This window comes from Microtus pennsylvanicus, chromosome 13, assembly GCF_037038515.1.
Source record: "Microtus pennsylvanicus isolate mMicPen1 chromosome 13, mMicPen1.hap1, whole genome shotgun sequence".
Classification (NCBI taxonomy): Eukaryota; Metazoa; Chordata; class Mammalia; order Rodentia; family Cricetidae; genus Microtus; species Microtus pennsylvanicus.
In genome coordinates this window covers 61790214-61812384 of record NC_134591.1, presented here as the reverse complement: position 1 = coordinate 61812384, position 22171 = coordinate 61790214, and the positions used below count along the sequence as shown (strand labels likewise).

The 22171-nt window shown below is 52.6% G+C and overlaps 1 protein-coding gene across 4 annotated transcripts in view; it reads right to left on the bottom strand.

Moving 5' to 3' along the window:
- Positions 1–7868: 7868 nt before the first annotated feature.
- Col16a1 (collagen type XVI alpha 1 chain) overlaps positions 7869–22171 on the bottom strand; it is a 53834-nt gene continuing 39531 nt past the window's right edge. For all 4 annotated transcript variants that reach the window (XM_075944889.1, XM_075944893.1, XM_075944891.1 and 1 more), the window contains 19 exons: positions 21145–21189; positions 20974–21027; positions 20695–20730; positions 20298–20360; positions 18181–18252; positions 17950–18003; positions 17308–17352; positions 17094–17138; positions 16746–16799; positions 16300–16353; positions 14112–14162; positions 13719–13808; positions 12315–12350; positions 11433–11477; positions 10508–10696; positions 10109–10175; positions 9258–9434; positions 8969–9046; positions 7869–8258 (listed from right to left, as the gene is read on the bottom strand). In XM_075944889.1, the coding sequence (XP_075801004.1) occupies positions 8056–8258; positions 8969–9046; positions 9258–9434; positions 10109–10175; positions 10508–10696; positions 11433–11477; positions 12315–12350; positions 13719–13808; positions 14112–14162; positions 16300–16353; positions 16746–16799; positions 17094–17138; positions 17308–17352; positions 17950–18003; positions 18181–18252; positions 20298–20360; positions 20695–20730; positions 20974–21027; positions 21145–21189 (1458 nt within the window). In that variant the 3' untranslated portion in view covers positions 7869–8055. The remainder of the gene's footprint in view (positions 8259–8968; positions 9047–9257; positions 9435–10108; positions 10176–10507; positions 10697–11432; positions 11478–12314; positions 12351–13718; positions 13809–14111; positions 14163–16299; positions 16354–16745; positions 16800–17093; positions 17139–17307; positions 17353–17949; positions 18004–18180; positions 18253–20297; positions 20361–20694; positions 20731–20973; positions 21028–21144; positions 21190–22171) is intronic.

The following is a 22171-nucleotide window of genomic DNA, read 5'->3' as shown; positions in this document are numbered from 1 at the left end:
TTAAAAAATATATCACATCTGTTTTTTTTTTCTCCATGTTCCACCTATCACTGGTCCAAGACCCCTCTCTAGACTGGCCTCCCCACCAATGTCTTTTTATTTGGCTCCAACACTCCCTTTTCCACTGAGAAGTCAGAGGAAGCACCTTAAGAATTAGGCTGGGTGGTGGTGATACATTACCTTTAGTCCCAGCACTCGGGAGACAGAGGGTCTTTGAGTTCAAGGCCAGCCTGGTCTACAGAGCGAGTTCCAGGATAGCCTGGGCTACACAGAGAAACCCTGCCTTGAAGAACAAAATGAAACAAAAGGCGAATTCAATATTGTCATTCTCTAAACTCCTCTGAGGGTTTCCCATCACTCTTATAATAAAATCTAAACTCATCCTTGTGATTTTATGATCCTATAAGAACTAGACCCAGCCTGTGACGCCAGCCTCATTGATGTCATTACTGTCCTCCTCAGTTCACTGCAGCTCTGCTGGCCTGGTCACCACCCTGAAACCAATGGAACTCAATCTTCTCCAGATCTTTGGATCTGCTCTTCTCTTCCTTTAAGAGCGTTCTCCCCTTAACTTTCCACATTTTCCTTTCTTGTCTCATTCGGGTCCCAGCTGAAATACGACATTGTGGGTAGGTGGCATCCGTGATACCACATCTAAGATACCTTGCCTTCCCAAGCACACTCCAGTCATCAGACGTATCACTGTATCTCATTTTGCCATAAAATGTGCTATGTTGACTAGTTCCCTGGATTTACATGCAGTCATAAAGTGGGCATGTATATTGCAGGATGATCCTGTTCTTTTTATAGTTATATTACTTGTCTGTATCTGTGTGTGGGTGTGTGCATGTGACTGCAGGTGCCTGTGGATGCCAGAAGAGGGTGTCAGATCCCCTGGAGATGGAGTTCCTGGCAGTTGTGAGCCAATCGACCTGGGAACTGAACTTGGGTCCTCTGGAGAAACAGCAGACTAACTGCTGAGCCAGCTCTCCAGCCCTTGTGTTTGTACTTAGTACATAGACTAGCGCCTGGCATGCATCCAGTAGGTGTTGATGGTTGTTATTATCATCGACGTGCTTTGAATGCTTACTATGAGACATCGGGCAAGTCCTGCAATATTGTTCAGTTACCAGCACAGTCTTTTGAGATAAATGTCATTACCTAATTGTAACGGAGGACTGGAGAAGCTAAATGATTTTCCGAGTATAAGAAAGAGAAATGATGAGCTGGGACATAGTCTTGCATCCCTGTAATCTCAGTATATGTGAGGCTGCTGGCTGGAGAATCACTAGTTCAAGGCAAATGTGGTCTACATAGCAAGATCTTGTTTCAAAAAAAAAAATGAGTCAGGCAGTGGTGGTGCACACCTTTAATCCCAGCATTCAGGAGGCAGAGGCAGGTAGATCTCTGTGAGTTCGAGGCCAGCCTGGTCTACAGAGTGAGTTCTGAGACAGCCAGACTGTTACATAGAGAAACCTTGTCTTGAAAAACCACAAAAGAAGAAGAGCCAGGCGGTGGTGGCGCACACCTTTAATCCCAGCACTCGGGAGGCAAAGGCAGGCGGATCTCTGTGAGTTCAAGGCCAGCCTGGTCTAGAAGAGCTAGTTCCAGGACATGAATCAAAAAAGCTACAGAGAAACCCTGTCTCGAAAATCAAAAAAAAAAAGAAGAAGAGGAGGAGGAGGAGAAGGAGAAGAAGGAGGAGAAGGAGAAGAAGAAGACCCGGTTTGGTTACCAGCACCCCACATGGTGGTTCTCAACCAGCCATAACCTCAGTTTCTGAGGGATCAGTTGCCCTCTTCTGAGGGATCATGCCCTCCAAGAGCAGCATGCACACACATGGCTCACATGCATATGTGCAAGCAAAACAGAAACAGTCATACACATAAATAAATCTAAAAAACTTAATGGAGAAGCCAGATTTCAGGCCAAGTTCAGAATATTTTAACAACTCAGTGCTATTATTAATATGTCATGTGGAATTTCTAGGCCAGGAGTCTGGCTTGGGTGTGGTAGACTCAATAAATCATGCCCAGCCACTCCAAAAGACAAAACAGAAAAAAGTGGTAAACAAGGGAAAAAAGTTGATTCCGTACAGCCATCATGCTGAGGAATAGGAACCAGCGTCCTTGGTCCTGTCTTCGAGGCGCTAGCAAGAGTTCTGAGTTTATGTTAGAACAGACAAAAGGCTGGTGGCAAGAAATGCATGGCCAAGCAGTCTTGCTCTGGCTGTGGTTGGGTAATCATTACCTCGGGGTGGGTTCAGAACCTTCTGGGTAGTATCAAAGCTGCTGCTGCTCAGGCCGCATTGTTTATCAGTCAGACCTGTAATTCCTGGAATCCAGAGCAACTGCAAGAGTACATGACTCAGGACAAGTCAGGAAGACAAGGTGGAGTCAGATCAGTAGTTGGTCTCTTCCAGCTTAAGGCAATGATTAGAGATTTCTAGGCGCTGCTCTTGTGGTCTGGAACAGGACAATGTAAGGACCAGATGCCAACCAGGTGTTGCGGCACACACCTTTAATCTCAGCACTTGAGAGGAAAAGGCAGGCAGATCTCTGAGCTGGAGGCCAGCCTGGTCTACAGAGTGAGTTCCAGGACAAACCAGGGCTACACCAAGAAACCCTGTCTCAAAAACAAACAAACAATAAACAAACAGCTCCATCCTCCAGCAGTTGGGAAATTGAGGTAAAAGGATGATTTGGTCCACACCCGGCCCCCGACCTTTAGGGACCTGTGTATCCCAAGCTGGCTTAGAACTTGCTGCATAGTCAAGACTGACCTTGAATCCCTGATTCTCCTGCCTCCACTTTCCAAGTGCTGAAGGTGTGAACACTCTGCTCTAGGAAGATTCCCAGTTTGAAGCCGTCCTCTGTCTAAAAACAAAAACCCAAAATCTGGTAGTTGGCAGTCTACTGGAAAACTGGAAATCTGCCCCAGTCCTTGGATGAGTTAGCCTCGGGTTAGGGACATTTTCCCTAGAGTGCCTTACTCGACAAAGACTCAGAGACCAGCAAAATAGGGAGCGTGGAGCGAAACCAGAGCACAAGGGAAGGGCAGTGCGTGAAGGGGAAGGCACGAGGTGGCTCAGCGGTTAGAGCACTTGCTGCTCTTCCAGAGGAGCTGGGTTCCGTCCCGACACCCAAGTGTAGCTCACAGCTGTCTATGACTCCACTTTGCCCCCTTCCAGCCTCCGCAGGTACTGCATCTGTGCCGTGCACAGGTGTGCCGTCAAAACACCCACGGGAATAAAATAAAGAATGAGCTTGGGAGTGGGGGCAGGGCAAAACCGACAAACTGGGGAGGGAACTGGTCACTTCAAGTCCTTGTCCAAATGTGAGTGTCCCAGGATGAGATGAGCTTTCGATTCAAAACGTGTGCCCTAACTTTTCTGGCCAACCGAGGGAGAAATGGCCACTTTCTATTACCGTTACTTAAACTTTGCAGTCCGTTAACGCCACTGTTCACAGTTCCATGCGGCCTAAAACCCAGGATGGGCGTTTGCTAGGCAACAGTTGACTGCATGTGTGACTGGGAGTTCACCTCCTCGCTGCCCTTAGTTGGGCTAGGAAGGGACAGCTGCCTGAAATATTCACCGTCTTCAGTATACCTTTTAGCTTTGTGGCCAGATTAAAGTTCCAAGTACTCTTATGGTTCATTTTTTTTTTTAAGCATTACACGCAGAAGATTGCTGGCTGAAATTCCCTCATTTGATGGTTTTAAGCTGCCTCCTGGAGTACGTGACTGCTCTCGCAATCCCCTAACGCCTGCCTTGTGTTCTCCGGCGATCGTTATGGCATCTCTGCAAATCTTGAAGATGCCTCAGTCCCTCTTATCTTGCTGTCTTCCATCTTGAATGGGGAAGATCACCAGTGCTGCAGAACATTCCTTAAATGATTAACACGCTGACGCGCAGAAATTAGCAGGAATTTGACTCAAGGGTTTTATTACATCTTATTTCTTTTGTGCTGTGGATGAGTTCACTCACCCGTGTGTCGACGTGCGTATGTAGAGGTCAGAGGACACCTTTGTGGAATCACGTCTTTCCTTCCACCATGTGGGGCCGGGAAGATCAAACCCAGGTCATCAGGCTTGGCAGTAGCTGTGTTTCCTTGATGAGCCATCCGGGCCCCAGACCCAAAGTCTGAAGTAGCAAAAGGAGACACGTAAAATAAAAATGGAGACGTCACGCTTTGCTCCTGCCTTTAGTCAGCCAGCAGGCCCCAGTGAAGAGGATACTTTCAGCCTCTCATCGGATAGTGTCTTCCAGGAACTGTGGGTGGGACTGATCTGTGAAATCTCAAAAAGGAAGCAGTTCTGAGGTAAGGGGCTGAAGGTCAAAGAATAACACCTCACCTTCAAAGTGAGGTCATGTGACTCAACTAATTCCACAGACACCTTAGTCTGAGTTCCTCAGGAGCTCAGGGGTCACCACCCCCTGTGTCCATCCTTTTATGAATGCATCTGTGTGCGTGCATGCACACCTGTGCATGCATTTGCCTGCCTAAGCCAGTGTGCGGAGGTCTTAGGACAGCTTGAGGGAGTCATTTCTGTCCTCCCACCACGTGGGTCCCAGGAATGGGAACAAGTCACCAGCGTTGCCAGTCACTACCGAGCCATCTCGCCCACCTCGGGAAAGTTCTTTGCATTCTTACACCCCAGTAAAAAGGCTTAGGAGAACTCACAGCCGGAGGTCTGCATTACTTGGGGGTCAGGAGGAGCTTCCAAGGAGCCTCTCAAGCAGCCAGACTCCAACCAAAGCCAGCGGGGGCGCAGGTGTGTTTATTTTGGAGGGGCAGATGAAAGAGAGAAAAACAAGCCGCTCTCATTTCCAAACCTTAACCACCTGAAGCAGACAGCGGTGGGTGGGGTCTTCCTGTTATTGTTTCAGCTCTGGCGGAAGGAGAGAGAAAGCTTGGCTTGCTGCCTTTCTCGGGGAAGCGAGAGTTTTCCGGAGATCACAGAAGGCATGTGCTTGACCATCAGAGAAGCAGAGCTTGGTAATGGAAGGCCTCACACTGAAAAATCTTTCTTCCCCCAGTGCCACCTGGCTGGGTGCCAAGCTCCCCGTGTGGCATGCTGGGAAGGAACACCAACACCCACCTCATTATGGAATTCGCTTTGATTCCAACTAGATCCAGGTTTGAAGTTTGGATTCCTTTTGGATTTTGTGGACTGGAGGGAGGTGTTCCCGCTTTCCATAGAGCCCATTGTAAAATGAGACCAACGCACGCAGGTGTCTGGCCCCTGGCCCCTTACATCATGGCACCATGGGAACAGTATGAAAGAAAAAAAGGGCTGTTTTTGTAAGGGGTTAACAGACCTCGTGTGAAGCGAGAATGCTACTGAATTGTGTTGAAGTGTGGTGGAAGGAAAATATTTTGACAAAAGAGAGGATTTCAGCTCCCCAGGCTTCCAACATGGGATTCTTTTTTTCTCTGCAGAATAAATATGCAAAAGCCTTGGACTATAACTTAAGGGCTCTCTAGTCCATTCTTCACGCTGCAACCCGCAAACTCCTCATTAGGCAAACCTTTGTTTAAAACTCACCAGCGGTTACCCACTGTGTGACCATTGCTCGTGCTAAGGACTGCAGCCCCACGGCCCGTGGCCTCCCCACCCACCTGCTGCGCTCAGTCATCTCTGGACCTTGGCACATGCTGTTCCCTGTGCCTGGATCAACTTCTGTCTAGACAGTGAGGTCCCACAGCGCTGCACCTCCCTAGCCACGGGGTACCGTCCCCCCATCCCTTGTTGTTGTAATCATTTAATGAACTGCTGTCTCTGTCGTCATGGTGGGGCCTGAGTCCATAGCTGTCTAGTTTCTTTCAGGATTCCCCAGAGCCTAGTACAGTTCCTGGCACAAACCAGGAAAAGGAAACAGGCTCTTCAAGTTAGACTTCATCAATTTGAATGATCTCTGCGTTACCTTGAAAGTCTGGAACAGACTGGGAAGTGGAGACGGAAGAGCAGAGTGGGAAGTGGCAGCGTTGCTGAGGAGAGCAGAAGGCACCCCTCCCTGTTTTCCAGGCAGCCCATGGCTCCTGAGCTGATGAGCAAGATGCACAGATTTTTTTTTTCTGCTGACCACAGAAGAAGAGACTATAAAATTCAGCTTCCATCTGGTTCTTCATGGTCCAAGAAAAGACAGCAATTTCAAACTCCAGGGACACAACCACTCAGATCACAAAAGCCTATAAACCCTAGCCTGTCGTAGAATCCCCAAGAGCGGCATGGATTTGCCCCAGGAAGGAAAGCGAAGGAAGCACCGGTTTCTTAGGATCGATTCCCCGGTGGCCCTCAAAGGGTGCGCATTTGATGTCTCCCATGTCAGTTACCCCCCTGGCTTTCAGAGCCAACCTGCAGGATTCAACAGCTGGTCCTCGCTTCTCTTTCTTTCTACTTGTGCCAGCAGGCTTCTGGTCACAGGACCCCTCTCCAGTTTGCTTTGCAGGCTGGGCTGAGAGTAGAAGCGAGGCCTTCCAATGGGAGCGCTTTAACATCTGTCCTCACCCACCGTCTAAAACCTGGCTGCGACTTCAATGCAGTGATGATGTATTTGCTTTTTAATGTTTTCTGTTAGAACCAGAGTTAACTGAGAGTTACTGGTGAGAGATGAAAAGAGAATGGACTCCCCTGGCTCTAAGAGCAGAATGGGGAGGCACTTGGCAGACTCAGGAGCCTGCCTGTTAGCATTGTTTGGCCACGGGCACACCTCTGTGTCAGGCCAGAAAAAAAAAATAGGGCAAAGGTTCTGAAGAGCCACCCATAGGCTGGTACCAGACCAGAGAAGGGAATGTTCAAAAATGTATTGAAATGCCAGCTCTGGAGAGATGTAACAGCCAGCTTGAAGGCTTCAGGCAGTCTGGATAAACATCTAGACTTTGAGTACATTTCTGAGCCTGCTCTGTGATCCCTTTGAAGTTTATCCAACTTGAATAAGCCCTCCAGAAGGCCAGGGCCAGTGAAATAGGCTTTCTTTGGAAGTCCCCCTGGATGTACCCTGTTGCTTCCTCCAGGGCAGCCGGCCCATCAGGACCAGTGATCTGAGGAGCAAAGAAGAAAGACGCCCGAGACATAGCGCTCCTAGAATACGCAGTGCATTGTCTTCTTCTTTTCTTCCTGTCCTTTTTACATATGGAGGGCACAGCAGATAGAAATCCCCTGGTGGAGTTGGTGGACCACAAGCTTAGATCTAATCGTGGCTTGCCTGGGACCCCTTCTCAACGATCTAACCCCAGCTATTTCTGAAGGCCCGGCCTGAGACATACATCACGAACATTTGAATAACAAAAGGCACTGTTTGCAGTCTAAAAAGTCTGCCTGAAGCTGGAAGGCTGGTGACAGAGCTCAGCGTAGGCACAGGCAAGAGGTTCCATCTCATTTCCCAGAGAAACAACCCCTGGCTGCCTGGACAGGGGCCGAGGCAGTCTTTCCTCCTGTCTGTGCGGGTTTTCTAGTCATGAAATTACTGGGGCATTGAGAAGAGCCTGCATGCATGGAGGGGTGTCCGGGCGGATGAGCACTCCTCAGCCCTGGGTGACATCTCCTAGGTGCAAGCTGGCTCAGCTTCAGGTCACACAAAGGAGAATGGGCTACTAAATACTGGGTTCATTCAGAAAGAAGACAGGGAGCAACCTTTCTGAGCGTGTCTCGGTGGTCTCTGAACCGGCTTTTGACTCACTCCGGAGATTGAGCAGTACCTCTTCCCTACCAAGGCAAGTGTGCCCTGGTGGTGCCTAGAGAGAGAGAGAGAGCAGGGCAAGTGGACGGCCTGTGCCTAGCACAACACAAACCTACAGGCTGGCGTAGACCATGGGGACACATCCTTTCGTAACCCTAGGACCAAATGACAGAGAAGACGCGGCTGCAGCACCAGGAGAACCCCATGGAAGTGGGGTTACAAATAGTTTTGTTTCTTTATTGTTAAAAAAAAATATTAACAGCAACAACAACAAACGAAAGAATAGCACAAACATTCACAACCCATCAGAGTCCGTAAGCTTTGCCCACTAATTCCTCTTGGAGTCCTTCATCTCCGTGCAGGTGGTGGTTTCAGCCGAAAGGTCCCTTCATGTTTTTCATGGGGGGGTACTGTTGCTCCATTGGCATGGCCCCAAAGCAGTCTGAGGGGTTGCAGTGGCCAGCCTTCCCCGGTTGGCCCATAGGGCCTGGGGGGCCGGGGATGCCTGGAATGCCTTGCTGACCCATTGGCCCTGTGGCACCCATCTTGCCGTAACCGGGAGGTCCCTGAGGACCTACGGAGAGAAGAGCCACAGATGACAAGAGACAATGGCTGTGACCAGTTACACCTTCATTTCATGCATATTTGCCAGGTTGAATCATGCTTTTTTTGAGACCTGCCTGCTCCTCATATTGATTTCAAAAGGACAGCCGCACATCTGGCTGGTTTTATTGGGAGTGTCTGTGTATCAGGAAAAAGGATCGTGAGCCTTTAATACATCATTGCATCCACAAAATAGCTCCCGAGGAGAATGACAGGACTCAAAAAAGTCCTACGTGGGTAATACCCGTGGGTAAGTAGCGAAGCTGAGCTTCAGGGCTTGGTCACCAGGTTTTAACCACGCTCAACTTTCTGACCATTCACCTTGGAGAACAACTCTGAGGGCTTAAGTGACCTCATCAACATCACAAGACCAGTAAATGCCAAACAGGTCTGAGACTTGGATTTCTGGTCCCTACTGCATGCAGTCCCTCCCCCAACACACACACACTGCATCATGCGAGCCTAGCTGAGGACAGAGGCAGACAGTCTCTCTCTCCACTCCTCCCCTTCAGGCCCTAGCACCGTATCTTGAGCTGGGAGCATTTCTGTAAGTGGTAGTTAGCCTGGCATTATTTGCTGTTCTAATCATTATGTTGTAAAGAAGCGCAGGAGGGGGGGGGGTGATGAGAGGGTGGGTTCTGTTGTTCTGAATTCATGGTCTGAAAGACTGGGTTCTCCTACCTGGGGGACCAGGAAGACCATTTTCTCCTGCGATGCCAACACCAATATCTCCCTTCTCACCTTTGGTGCCAGGTAATCCTGCGACAACAGAAATGAAGTTAAGTTCTATCTCTAAGTAGAAAAATGATAGCAGTGTGAATTGCTACACATACACACACACACACACACACACACACACAGAGAGAGAGAGAGAGAGAGAGAGAGAGAGAGAGAGAGAGAGAGAGAGAACAGCCAGCCCACGCACAGCTGCAGATACCCTATACCCTAGAGATCCAGAAGGCAGAGCTACCTCTCATTCCTGGCAAACCCTGGCGTCCTTCTCGGCCTATCTGACCAGGGAGCCCAGGTGACCCTGGAGCACCTGGCCGGCCTGGAGCACCATCCTTTCCAGGCGGCCCTGGCCGGCCCGGAGCTGCTGCCACCTCCATGGGGAACTGCATCCTGGAGGTATAGTAAGCCATCCTCTCTGTAAGGAAAGACAAAGGCCAGGTCACTGGGCGACCAGGTGCTTAGAGTGGCTGCAAATGCTGCAGACATGCCACCAGCATGGGACAGCTTCCAAAGAGAAGTATCAGGCTGGGGAGCATGGGCTGCTCTCCCGAGGGAGGTCTTGTGCTGTGGCCCCCATGTGCCCTCCCATTCAGACCTTTCAGAAGCATGGATCTGATTTGGGCATCTCTTTCCTGTAACCATCACCCTTGGTCCACCACTGGCTTCAGAATGTGGTCCAGAGAGGCCTCTTTCCTAAGCAGGACGCCCAGCATCCATGTTCCCCTGAGTCCACAGCACACAGGCAGGAAAAAGGGCTTCAAACCAACCCTAGCGGCACCTTCTGCCTGCTCGCCCCTCTCCTCAGAAGTGCCACTACACAGGCTCCTTTGAAATTGGCTTTCTTAACCTCCTCTGCTCGAGTGGGGGATCGGGAGGGCAGAAGAGAACCGATTCATCTCTGAACAGAGCAGGTGACAAGGGAGGTCTGATGGATAGGTGAGCATATGCCTGTCACCTGCTGTCTGTAAATGTGCGAGGGTGGGAAGGGGAGGACACTGGAGCTTTAAGGAAAAGGAAGGCAGGACCGGGTGAAGAAATGGCTGGTAAGGGCAAACATTACCCACTGCCACCCAGCCGGCTGCCAATTACCATCAAACATTTTAATGATCTCTTGTCTGATGAACCTCTTGATGTCATCATAATTCACCATGTCTCCCTGATGAAAGAGAAGAAACCTGGCCTCAATTATACGTCCAAGCTTGGCACTTTCCCCGTGAACAGACTTGATTTCCAGAAATAAAAGATGGAGCAGAGGGTAAAGGTCCTGGGAGCCTCCCACGGAGGCTTAATCCAAAGTGCTACCCACCCTGAAATAGTACAATACATTTTGTGCTAAAATGCAGCTTGGGATGGGAGGGGCACCTGAAGCTCCCCCACTTTCCCATGAAAAACTAGACACCACCTGGAGCTGAGCTCTTTCCTGCAGAATGTCAGCAGGAGTTGCTAAAGTAACCATGTGCCAGCCCGTGGTTGCTGGCCTCCCCTTACCATAGAGCCTGGCAAACCAGGCAATCCAGGGTTCCCTGCAGGCCCTGGGGACCCAGGGTGGCCTCTTTCTCCTGCAGGACCTGGTGGCCCAATAGGTCCCATGGAACCGCTCTTGCCAGGTCCCCCCGGCATGCCAGATCGTCCCTTCTCTCCTGCTTGGCCCTTCTGTCCTGCAGGTCCTGGGTCACCCTACAAAGACAGCAAGTCACAGACAGCATTACTGACTGTTTCCAAGTCTGTCACAGTATGTCAGCCCCTTTCCCAGGTGCCCAGCATCCCCCGCTGAGCTGATACAGGCTCCTATGTCTCACCACCTCCCAGAGCAGTGCTTCTGGAAGGCAATGTTCGCATCACCCTTTGCTGGGAAATGCTCAGGCTCCCACATACCCTCAGTAGGAAGGTCCCTTTCCTTGCCCAGGCAAGACCATAACGCCATCCTCACACCCTCCTTTGCCAGCTCTAGCTGCCTGTCACTCTCTGGTTCTACCATGTTGCTTGAATCTGCTGTCTGGAAGGCCTTCCCAGCCTCAGCGCCCTAATGATTACCTCTCTACTTTTCTATGCTGAATGTTCCTGTCCTTCCTGCAGCCTTCCTCCCTCACGGCCAGTTAGAGTTAGGAGTCCTTCCTGGAGTCCCATAGCACCGCTTCCACACTCTAGTATCAGTGTGACTAGGCAAAGGGAGTGTCTGTCCAGGGACTTCTTTTTACTTCTAGACCAACCCAGAGGCCCTGGAGTGAGCCAGAGTGGGCCATGATGAGAGGATTAGTGAGACCTCCATTCCCTAAGATATAGATGGGACAGTCCCAGGTGAGGTCACATCTCCCTTTCCTGACTATTGGCCACCCTAGGCTTCCTCTGTGGCTACAATTGCAACTTGGGGTTCCTGAGTACCTCTTTTCAGACCCAGCGAGAGGTCGCTCACCTTTGGGCCGGGAGGTCCATAGAGCCCCTGCTTTCCGGGAGGTCCCTATAAGAAAGCAGAAGTTTGGGGTCAAGTCTGGGCAGCATCACTGAGGCTCCCTGGGGTGGGAGCAGGGGAGGTGCAGTGGGAAGGACCACCATTTTCTACCCTAGGACCCTGGTTATGTCCAGCTGGGCTGTGTGGGAAGAGATGACAGCTTCCCTTCCGACCAGAGGGGGCTGACGGCTGGGAGGGAGGATGACGTCCCCGGGGGCATGGCCTTGTTTGATAGCATTGGCTGATCCCTCGTCACAGATGAACTGATATGACAAGAAGTCAGAGTGGGAAGGCCAGTCTGAAAGAGCAGAGGGCCAGGCAGGGGCCCAGGGAACGTTTGTTTGGAGACTGTTAATCATTGTTGTCTCTTTCTGACCAGAAACAGGGTCCTCTTATTCCATGAGAACAAGAGTTACCAGCTTCTTGCATGTAATTGGCCCTGGATATCTGTAGGGGACTGTTCCGGGATCCCCGTGTATCCCCAAGTCTGTCTCGAGTCCCGTTTGTAAAGTGGTGTGACACTTGGTATAACCTGTGTGTACCAACCAGTCTGTGTGCTCCGCGTCACCTCTGACCTGCTTAACAATGGCGACCAGTGGAAATGCTGCCGTGTAGGGAGTCGTGGTCAGGGAAGAAAGTGAGCGGGCGTGGAGACACATGCGAGTTTTCCCTGAATATTTTCAATCAACCTGAGATTGGTTGAGTTTCTGGATGTGGAAGCTATGGGTATAGTTTCTATAGGAGATAGTCTGTGCCCATGGCGTACGCTTACTGAATGAGGGATGGAACAAGATGAGGACCAAGAAGAAATGTCCCCGAGGGGAAGAGAGAGCAGTGTAACTGTACCTCTTTGCCAGCCGCACCATCCGACCCAGGTTCACCCTGGGGAGCAGAGAGCATTAGAAGCAGAATGAGCAGTCAGTCAACCCCACCCTACCTCCCTCACACCTCTTTGTTCTATCAAGGAACCCTGATCCTGCAGTTCCCTTCCCTCCCCACTGCAACCTGCCGGAGCGAGGGCAGAGGTGTCTTTTTTCCTTGAGAACTGTATGCATTCCCTGGCTCTCGGTGTGCAGTAAATGCTTGCTGAAGGGCTACATGAACGGTGAGCCTCTGTCCTCAGTGAGACTGGCCAGGACAAGCCGACTTCCTTCCTTCCCCCACGACACTACAACCGCTCAGGGCTATCCAGCCCCTGACCCCCTGAGTTGCCCAGGCCTTTCTGGTGGCTGCTAAAGAAGGAAAATCTGTGATTGCAGGTCAAGGGTTAGAGGCTGGGGATGACATCCCCAGGGGTGGAGTTCACAGTGAGCATGAGTGCTGACTCCTGGCCCTCTGGGAAATACGTCCAGTGACCATGCCCACATGGCATGTCCTCATCCATCTCATCAGGGACTAACAACCAGCTCTGGTTGTGCTCTGGAGGAAAGTCTGCTTGGTGAGAAAGCCCCGGTCATAGAGACCTGGGCCCCCTTCTTTGGCTTCTCAGAACCTTTACATGCCCAAGACCAGCAGTCAGCTCCACTCATGTGGTTTGCCTGTCTGGACCTCTATAGAGGGGAAGCCGGGTAGGTTGGTGAAGGGGCACAAAATCTGCAATGGCGAAGGGGTGCAGAATTTGCAGTGAAACAGGCTGGGGATCAAGTCTCAGCTCTCCCATTTACTAGCTGTGTAACTCAGAGCCATCAGCTCAGTCACACTGAACCCTCATTTCCTCATCTGAAACCCCAGGGACAATTGGACCTCCAAATAGTGTTGCAGAACACATTAAGAGAAAACACACATCCAACATAAGCTAAGGCTCACTTCGGCACAGTCAGTGACCAATATAGCATCACTCTGAATGCTAAACGGGCTGAGATCAAGTCTGGCTTCTGCGGCGCTCTGAAAGTTACAGTAATAGCACAGTATTTCTGGTTCCTGACATTTTCAAAGACTTTTTGTGGTTACTGACAAGCTCCACTGGGGCAGGGGCAGGGCCAATACATGGACCAAGTCTTCTCTTCCTGGCACCTCGTCAAGGGGTCTGCATTAGGTTGATGATATGTCCTCAGAGGCAGTGCCCTTGCGTGCAGCTGGCTCGGTGCTGGCTTGCAGGGCTTGTCTTTCAGGATACAATACAATCCCTAGACACAGGCCCATGCTGCTTCCCTGCCATGTTAACACCCTCTCCTTTCCTGGAGATCCCAGGTGTGTTGGACAAAGTCAAGTCTTCTCCCCTGGGCTGGGCTATAAGATGTGGGGTCTTACCGGAGGGCCAGGATGTCCAGGTGTGCCAGGTTGGCCTGGGAGGCCTGCCAAACCCCTTTCTCCAGGGGATCCCCGATCTCCTTTCAGGCCCTGGAAAACAGGATGAAAGTGAGCGGGGAAAGGAGAAGCAGAACCCACGAGTCCAGAGGCAGAACCCAACCCCCACCACCATGTTCCAGGGGCCAGGCTCCACAGGGGCAGATGGCCCTAGGGTGGCCTTGAACCACCCTTTGCCTCATCCCAGAAGGGAGATCTTTAGGACAAATGAGAGGCTGCTGCTAAGGAGGAGGGAAGACAAAAACATCCTCCATCCGTTGGCTTTAGAAAGAGCCCACAGCAGAAAAGACAATGTTCAATGTTCCTCGAGGAAGTACTTGGAAGAAAATCACTTACCATAGTGGAGATCCCAGGTGGACCTGGCTGGCCTGGAGGCCCCTGTGGCCCCTAGGGACAGGGGAGACAAAGCATGGTAAGGGGTTTGGCCTAAAGCCCAGGCTGGAGGGGGTGTACACGGCAGCAGGAACATCCCTACACTGCATTCACTCTGCTCTCCTCCCGAAATCTCCCCTTCCTTCCTATCTTACACTTTAACTTCTACCAGGAGCTCTGCTTCCAGAGCAGAGGCGGGAGGGGCTGAATAGACAGGACCCTTGTACCCAGTGCTCACTGATGGGTGTACCTAGGTTGTGAGGTTCAGAGGCCAAAGGCAGGGGAGGACGAACCACTAACCGGGACCTCTCCCGAGACCCTGTGCTCCCTAAAGGCAGCCCAGCCTCCCATTGTTTTGTGGAGGAGGCAAAACCAGTAATGAGGTTTTACACCGTAGAGGTGAAGGGCAGGGACAACATGTACCAGAGACCATGTCCCCCATCCCCTACAGCCACAGAAGGGAATCCAGCTGTCTCCAAAGTCCTTTTCCATATCACGGAAGGGGGAGATCTTTGGGGACAGAACAGAAAGGCTGACCCAGCATCCACATGGGAACGCTCTGTAGCCCCACATTCTGGGAAGCAATGACACTCTAACCCCCCCCCCCCGGGTTGTCCCCTCCTGACACCGCTGGAGCTGTATCTGAGATGCCCACAGTCCAAAGGTCACCTCCCTCAGCAGAACAATACCTTCTCTGAACCCAAGAGTGCTCAGCTCCTCCCCAGAGCACATCCCTCCACACCCCTTCCAGAACATTCTGGCACCATGGCACCTATACTACTCATGTAAGACTCCTAGGGTGGGGATGCTCATTGGGACCAGCACATAGCAGGGACCAGGGTGGAAGAGAGGAATGACGGGGGAGCCCAGCAGGTCCTCATTCATAGCCCCCCACCCTGTGGAATCTCTACCAGGCCCACCATCCAGTGTATGACTCTCTCATACTTAATGTGAACGGGTCTGGGGGGAGCCCTGGAATCCCCAACACAGAGCCTCTGTAGTCCTTGAGATACACAAAACGGGGACCTGAGAATTCCTGGGTTTTTTTTGTCATGAGCTATTTTTAATGTTCCCAAACACCTCCTGAAAATTATACAGCCATGCTATACTAGCATGCCAGTGGATTTGCTCTCGGGAGCCCTGTTGGCTTGGTGCTGTCACACTGATCAAAGGCCACAATCGGCAGCCGTTTGTGTCACTGATGAGAAAAGTGGATGGAAAAATACAGCATTGCTAAATAAATGTGTTCTCCAATTCCCCCTAATGGCAAAACCACCACCTGCCCACCCAGGCGCTCAGCAGAACTTCTTGGTCCCTCTCTTTCCACCGCTCAGCTCGCCCTTGCTTCAGAGCGAGCTCCCCACCTCTGAGTGCACCCCAGATTCCGAGCCCTCTGTTCCCTCTCCCTTCCCACCACCCAGCCACCCACCTGCCACTTACCAGCCCTTTCCTGGGCATACCTGCCTGCACCCACCACAGAGGTATCGTTTTCAAAGTTCAGCTTTTCCGGTCACACATGTATCAAGCTACCCCAGTGTGACAGTCTTCAGGTCCCTCAGACACATCAAGCCCCCGGCTGCTTTTGGTTTTGTGTATCCATGTCCCTTCTCCAGCAATGGCTCCCCTAAAGCAGTGGTTCTCAACCTTTAATATCTCATGTTGTGGGGACCCCCAACCATAAAATCATTTCATTGCTACTTTGTCACTGGGATTTTGCTACTGTTATGAATCATAATGAATTGATACACCAATATCTAATATCTCAACCCACAGGCTGGGTACTGCTGTCCTAGCTTTCCCCACCTCCCAGGTGTTCCCTGCAACATCCCCTTTCAGACACATTTCCTGTGCCTGCTGGGAAGCCCTGTGGGATAAGGGCCCTTGTCTGTCTGACTCCATGCTGTGGCCCTGATCTGCAGCAGATCGCCAATAACTACTTCCTGACTAACTGAATGACTCGTGTCTGGTCAGCAAATGTGAGTGTGCACACTGAACCCCAAAAGTGGCAAAAAGCAAAAACCACTGAGTCAGATGAGCCTGAAGCCCCTCATACCTCTGCCTGGCTAGGACAGCTACTGAGGCATAACCAGCTTACCCCATCCCCAGGGGCATCCTAATTCATAGAAGGAGAGACAAAACCAGTTTAACTCACAAGATGACCTGGGGGTCCTGGTCGTCCCTGGGGTCCCATGGCACCAGGCTCACCCTGCAGGAGTCAGAGAAAGAAAGAGGTGACACAGAAACCAACTGATCTGCATATGTGTGGCTGATCGGTAGGAGTGGGTTGAGGGTAGTGGCCTGCAGCAATGGCCAGAGGGCTGGACAGAGCTCTGAACTTTGACCCTAGCCTTCCAGGGCTTAAGAAGGCCAGGCTTGTCTTTTGGGTGGTTGTGGAATTGTCCTTCCAGGGAGGGGACCAGTTACAGCTCTCAAGATAGAGAAGGGTCAAGATGTGCAGTGTGGGGTGAAATTTCCCAGCAGGAAGCCAAGGAGAGAAGGCAGCCACTTTGCCAGTGTGAGGAAGGAGAGGCTTCATCTTGGGACACAGCAGAGCCCAAGGCTGTGTGACAGCAGTGTGCACAGAACCCCAGTCCTTACCTCTGCACCTGGCCGGCCACTGCTGCCAGGGGGACCTGGTTTTCCGCAGTCACCCTAAAAGAGAGAGGGGACAGTGGAGTTTAGTATCTCCACCCTCTGTTGAGCCTGGATAAAGTGAACTCTGCCACCTTGCCCTGGCTTTGACCAGAGGGTCTCTGGCACCCTTCGGCTGATAGGTGGCAGAGTCCTGACCCAGGTCGGCAGGCCCTAGTGGCCACAGGAAGCTAGGGTGCTGGAGTAACATCATTCTGGGACCAGGCGACATCCTAGACCCAGGCTGGGTTGCCATGTCTGGCTGGACTGGGCCTGAAGAGAATAGGGACGCCCGTTGTCCAGAGTCCCCCTTACCTTAGGCCCAGGGAGGCCGGGATGCCCTGTTTTCCCCTTGAAACCCTGGAAGAAAAAGCAGGGAGATGTTTCTCTTACCTCCTCTGAGATGCTCCCCATACCCTGCTCAGGCCAAATCAATGGAGTCTATCACAGTCATAGCGTGAGGACTGGGAGGCTGAGGATGGCTGGGAGGAGGCTCGGAGCTCCAGGCTCCTTCCTGCTCTCAACTTACCGGGGGTCCCATGAGTCCAGGAGGGCCAGCAGGACCTGGGTCCCCCTAGGGAAAGAGAAGGAGCATTGAGGAAGTTTGGTTTGGCCTCCACCCAACTCCTTCCCCTCTGCCTCTGCTTGTCCGAGTCTCCCATCTCAGGATTTGGTGGGGCAGAGGGAACTCAGCCTGGCTCGGCCTCTGACAGGCTGGGGACTGTGAATGGGTCCCAGCCCCTCTGTAGGCCCGGATTTTCTTTCTTTGGTTAAGGATAGGAGTTGACCTCAATGTTCCCTGTATGCCATGTTCCCATCTCTCACAGGATTCTCCAGAAAAAAACTCAACCAAGGAGCCAGGGCCTGCTCAGGCCTGTCATGGCTACAGCTTGGTTCTCCACAGAACCTAGCTTCCTTTCTCTAGCCGCCCAAATTTTGGAATATAAATGGCATCTCTGTCACCATTCTGTCTTCACTGAGGCCAATCCACTGAACCTGGCTAAATCTATTAGAAGGAGTGAGAGACCCGAGAAGTCTGATGCCATCTGGGAGAAGGAGCAGCCTAGGAGGACACTTAGGCACCCTGATGAAGGGGTGACTTCTCAGCACACTTTATCAGGAGAAGGTTAGGGAGGGGTCCTGCCTACCCCACTCCCCATCCCCATCTTACCCTCAGGCCAGGCTTGCCATCCTTCCCGTCCAGTCCGTCCAGCCCAGCAGGGCCCTGCAGACAGGGAGGGGAAAGGCATTTCTGGATGCTGTACTATCTCTGGAAGGCGGATCCAGCCCCTCGGCTCTCTTTACCTCTTACTCAGCTCACATCCCTGCCACACATGTATCTGCTCACACAGGCACTCACTCCATCCCCCATACCTGCCAGGCGCTGAGGGCACACACTCACCTGAATCCCAGGAGGGCCTGGTGGCCCAGGGGAACCAGGCAAGCCCGATGGACCTCGAATCCCTTCACTGCCCTGAAACCAGAACACCCAATGAAATCAGGGCAAAGGGGACTACGGACCCCTGGAAGTCAGGGCATTTGGCTCCCAGCCCTAGTTCTGTCCTGACCTGATGAGCATGTGCCCTCGTCTGCCAAGCCCCACCACCACCACCATTTTCCTCACTGCTTTATGGAGAAAGAACTTGCTCAGACCAACCTCTTCTCAGGGTTGTCCCTGGGACTGGCACCTGGATGGGTGAATGTGTTTAGTCTTTATCACTTTAATGACATGCCGTGTTTGTGGGCTCTAACACCTCAAGGAGAAAAAAGTGGGGGAGATTCCTGCACTCCAGGGTAGCATGACCCCTCAAGTACCACGACCTGCTGGAGCCAATGGCAGCGCAACACCCCATATCTGCTTTGCAAAGATGGGGCTGCGGAGCCCAAGGGTAGGGTGGGAGACCCATGGTGGCCGGGGCTCAGGGAAAATGCCACAGAAGTGTCACCAGGTGGCGCACTCTGAAGAATGCCTGGGATGGGGCAGGAGGAAGCTAGAGGGGACCTAGGGCAGGAAGGTTTGCATGTGGTCACATGGCTGCCTGACCTGGGTATTGGGGCCCTTATGGTTGATGGACTGGGAGAGGAAGCTGGGCCAGTGGTCACCTGACTGGGAAGCACCCTGAATAACAAGCTGCACTTTGTCAAGCAGGCCCAGTGCCTTTCAAATCACATCTCAGGGTCCAAGGGGTTGTTTTGGGGAGCCCTGAAGCTGGGCACATGAAGTAGGTTTCTGGCCCAGAGGATAGGACTTCAGAACCTTCTTCCAGGTTTTATCCAGAGCATCTTCCCTTGTGTCTGTGTTATTTGAGATTTTACATGAACTTTTGTCTAATAAAAGGCTCAGGGACTGTAAAACGGCCTGCAAATACAGCCACAGTCCCTGGGTAGCCCCTTAAAGCCCAAAGCAGGACAGCGGTGAGAACAGGCATGTGGACTGGGATGTAAGAAGCTTAAGGAAAGGCTGCTACCTCCCCTGGGCAGGAGAGAGAGGCACAGCCCTGGATCAGCATCTGTGGAGGGGGCTGCAGAAAAGGGAAAGAACTACAGGGGAGAAAACCAGGGGTGTTGCAATACCGCCACCCACCAGAAGGGGTCAGCACAGCTCTAGCCAATGTGGGCCTCACTGAGCGTTGTGATGGAGCATCTCCTGCCAACAGTTTGGGGTTCTCTGCAATGATCAGCCTAAGAAGGACTCCACAGGGAAGGGGTGAGAGGGAGCTGTCAGCTATCAAAGATCTGCCTATGGCTGATGGGTCCTGGCTTGGGGAAGCAGTGAGGGGCTTGTCCTCTCTTCCAATGGGGAACTCAGCTGATGGCTCCCTACCTTTTGGGTTCCCCCCACTGTTTTTTTTCTCACTTGTTTTTCTCACAGTCAGAGGAAAGAGGCTCCCGGAGACTACAGAACATCCCAGCTCCCTGTGCACCCCCTCTTCCATCCAAAGCTCAGACATCAACCTTGGGGTCTCTGACAGCTCCCACCCAGTACACAAAGGAGGCCCAGCTTCTACAGAGTCAGGGGTGTCCTCTCCAAGCCACAGTAGGGCTACGTGTCCAGTTTAACAAGGCAGTCTCAGAGTAACGAGTGTGGCTCTCCACGGCTACTGTCTCTGTCTTATCACGAAGTCATGGGTGACTCCCGTGTCCTCTGGCCCTTGGGGACAGCCTAGGGAGAGAGGCACGCTCCACCTTCGAGGGATCCCGGTTCCATCCTTTCCCTTGGCTTCTTGCCCTCTCTGCTCTCTCTTGAGAAACGAAGCTAGGCAAAGCTGGCCTGTCACAGTCTAGTTACCCACCTCTCTCGCTCCTGCGCCTCCTTCCCCACCCTGCTTTTGCCAGGGAGCCCAGGATACTCAGAGGCTGCTAGAGGGTGTGGGGAGGGCAAGGGGAGGGCAATGGGAGGGTGCAGGGCCATCCAAGGAGCCACTGGTTGCCTTAGTGCAATGGAGTTGTCTGTGGATTTCCTGAAGGCCTGAACAGAGTCATGAGAGCTTCCTGGCTCAGATGTGGGTTTCTGCTCACCTTCTCTGCTTGGGGACCAGGAGGACCAGGGGCTCCAGCTTTGCCTGGGAATCCTGGGGGACCCTGGATCGACAAAGAAGCAGGCAGGAATAAAAGTGGGGCTTCATCTCCCTTCTTTCTCTGTGTGTTTCTTCTGTCTGTCTGGTCCTCTGTGGCCACCCATAAGGTCTGCTCTTTACATCTGGCTTCTAGAATCTATCATGGCCACCTACACTGTCCGGCCACTTACACGGTCCGGCCACCTACACTGTCCGGCCACCTACACGGTCCGGCCACCTACACTGTCCTCCCATCTCTTGACTCCCCTCCCCAGGTTCGTTTTCATCCAGGGGGGACTGGCCAGACCTGCTCTTCTCAATGGGACCACATTACAGGGAACTTTTGTGTCTTTACTCACCGGTGGGCCTGGAAAGCCTGGCTGGCCTTGAAATCCCTAGGGGAAGAAGTGAGGAGGTCACCCCTACGCCTGGCCACTTGGGTGGAAAGAGGAACGGGTGGAGCAGCCTGCAGGCTTTGTCCTCATCTACCCAGTAGGAGATGGCCAGTAGGAGAGGCTCTGGCTAGGTGGGAGGGTGGGTAGGAGAACCAGAACTAGTGGCCAGCCTCTTCAACCCCGCCCCCAGCCCCTTCAGTCACGCCCCCAGCCCCTTCAGCCACGCCCCCAGGCATCACTCACCTGGTCACCCTTCTCACCAGAGCTCCCCTGGGGGCCTCGCTCTCCTCGAGGACCCTGTCGCCACAGAGAAGAATATAACTGAAACCCACCCTTCTAGTCCCCAGGCCACAGGGAGGAGTCAGGAGACTCCCCCGCCCCCTCCACAGCTCCATGGCCCGCCCACTCACTCACCGCTGGGCCTTGGGGACCTGGAAGGCCTTCAGATCCTGGTGGGCCCTGGGGACTCAAAGGAACAGAATCAGTCATTCAGAAACAGGAGGAGTGAGGCCTGGGGATGGGCAGGGTACGCGGTGGGCGTGTCCTGAGCTGGTACGACTCTCAGCCCAGGCCCCTCGGTTCCCTGGAACCAGTCTGCTAATTAATCCTACTACCTCCTGTTTCACTCCGAAGCTGCCAGCAAACAGCAGCTGATCTCTCCTTCTTAGGCACGGCTCCGACTACGCCATTCTCCTGCTCAGAGCCTCGAACGGCTCCCCTCTGTCTAATGAATGAGCCTGTGCTTTCCTGCTGGCTTCCCAGGCATCCTGTAACCCATCACCAACCACCCTTGCCTTGCTTCCTGTCCCTCTCCTGCTCCCTCTGTTGTGTTTTGCTCAGTTCAGACTGCTGTCACCCCCAGGCCTGAGCGTTGCTGTCCCCTCTTTCTGGAATGCCCACCACTGGTCGCCCTTCCGTGTTGCTGAGCCCTTAGGGAACCGGGGAGTAGCTCCAAGCTGTTCCTGCCAGGACCCCACCCGTGACCTCCGTTCTCTGTGGACAGACACCATATAGCTCCTTCCACCCCCATTAGGAACTCAGCCTTGAGAGTACCCCCCCGCCCCCCCTTCTCTCTCTCTCTCTCTCTCTCTCTCTCTCTCTCTCTCTCTCTCTCTCTCTCGTCTACACAGCATCCTCACACTACTCCAGCCCCACACCCCACTCCCACCCTGCACGCTCAGGGGTCTCAGCTCTCTTCATAGCTATTTCTATCTACTCGTGTTTTATCTGCTTCCTGCTGCAGGGCAAGGCATGCAGGGCCTGCTTTGCTCAGTGCAGAACCCTCAGAAGGGCTCAGAATACCCAGCATGCCTAGGAGACAATCTTGTTGCAGATTAAAAGTGTGACAGTTGTTGGCAGAGTCCCATGAGGTTTCGCTGACATTTGCGAGGGGGAGAGGTAAGGTTCCCATCCTAGCTTGGCGGGTCCCAGATATGAGGGT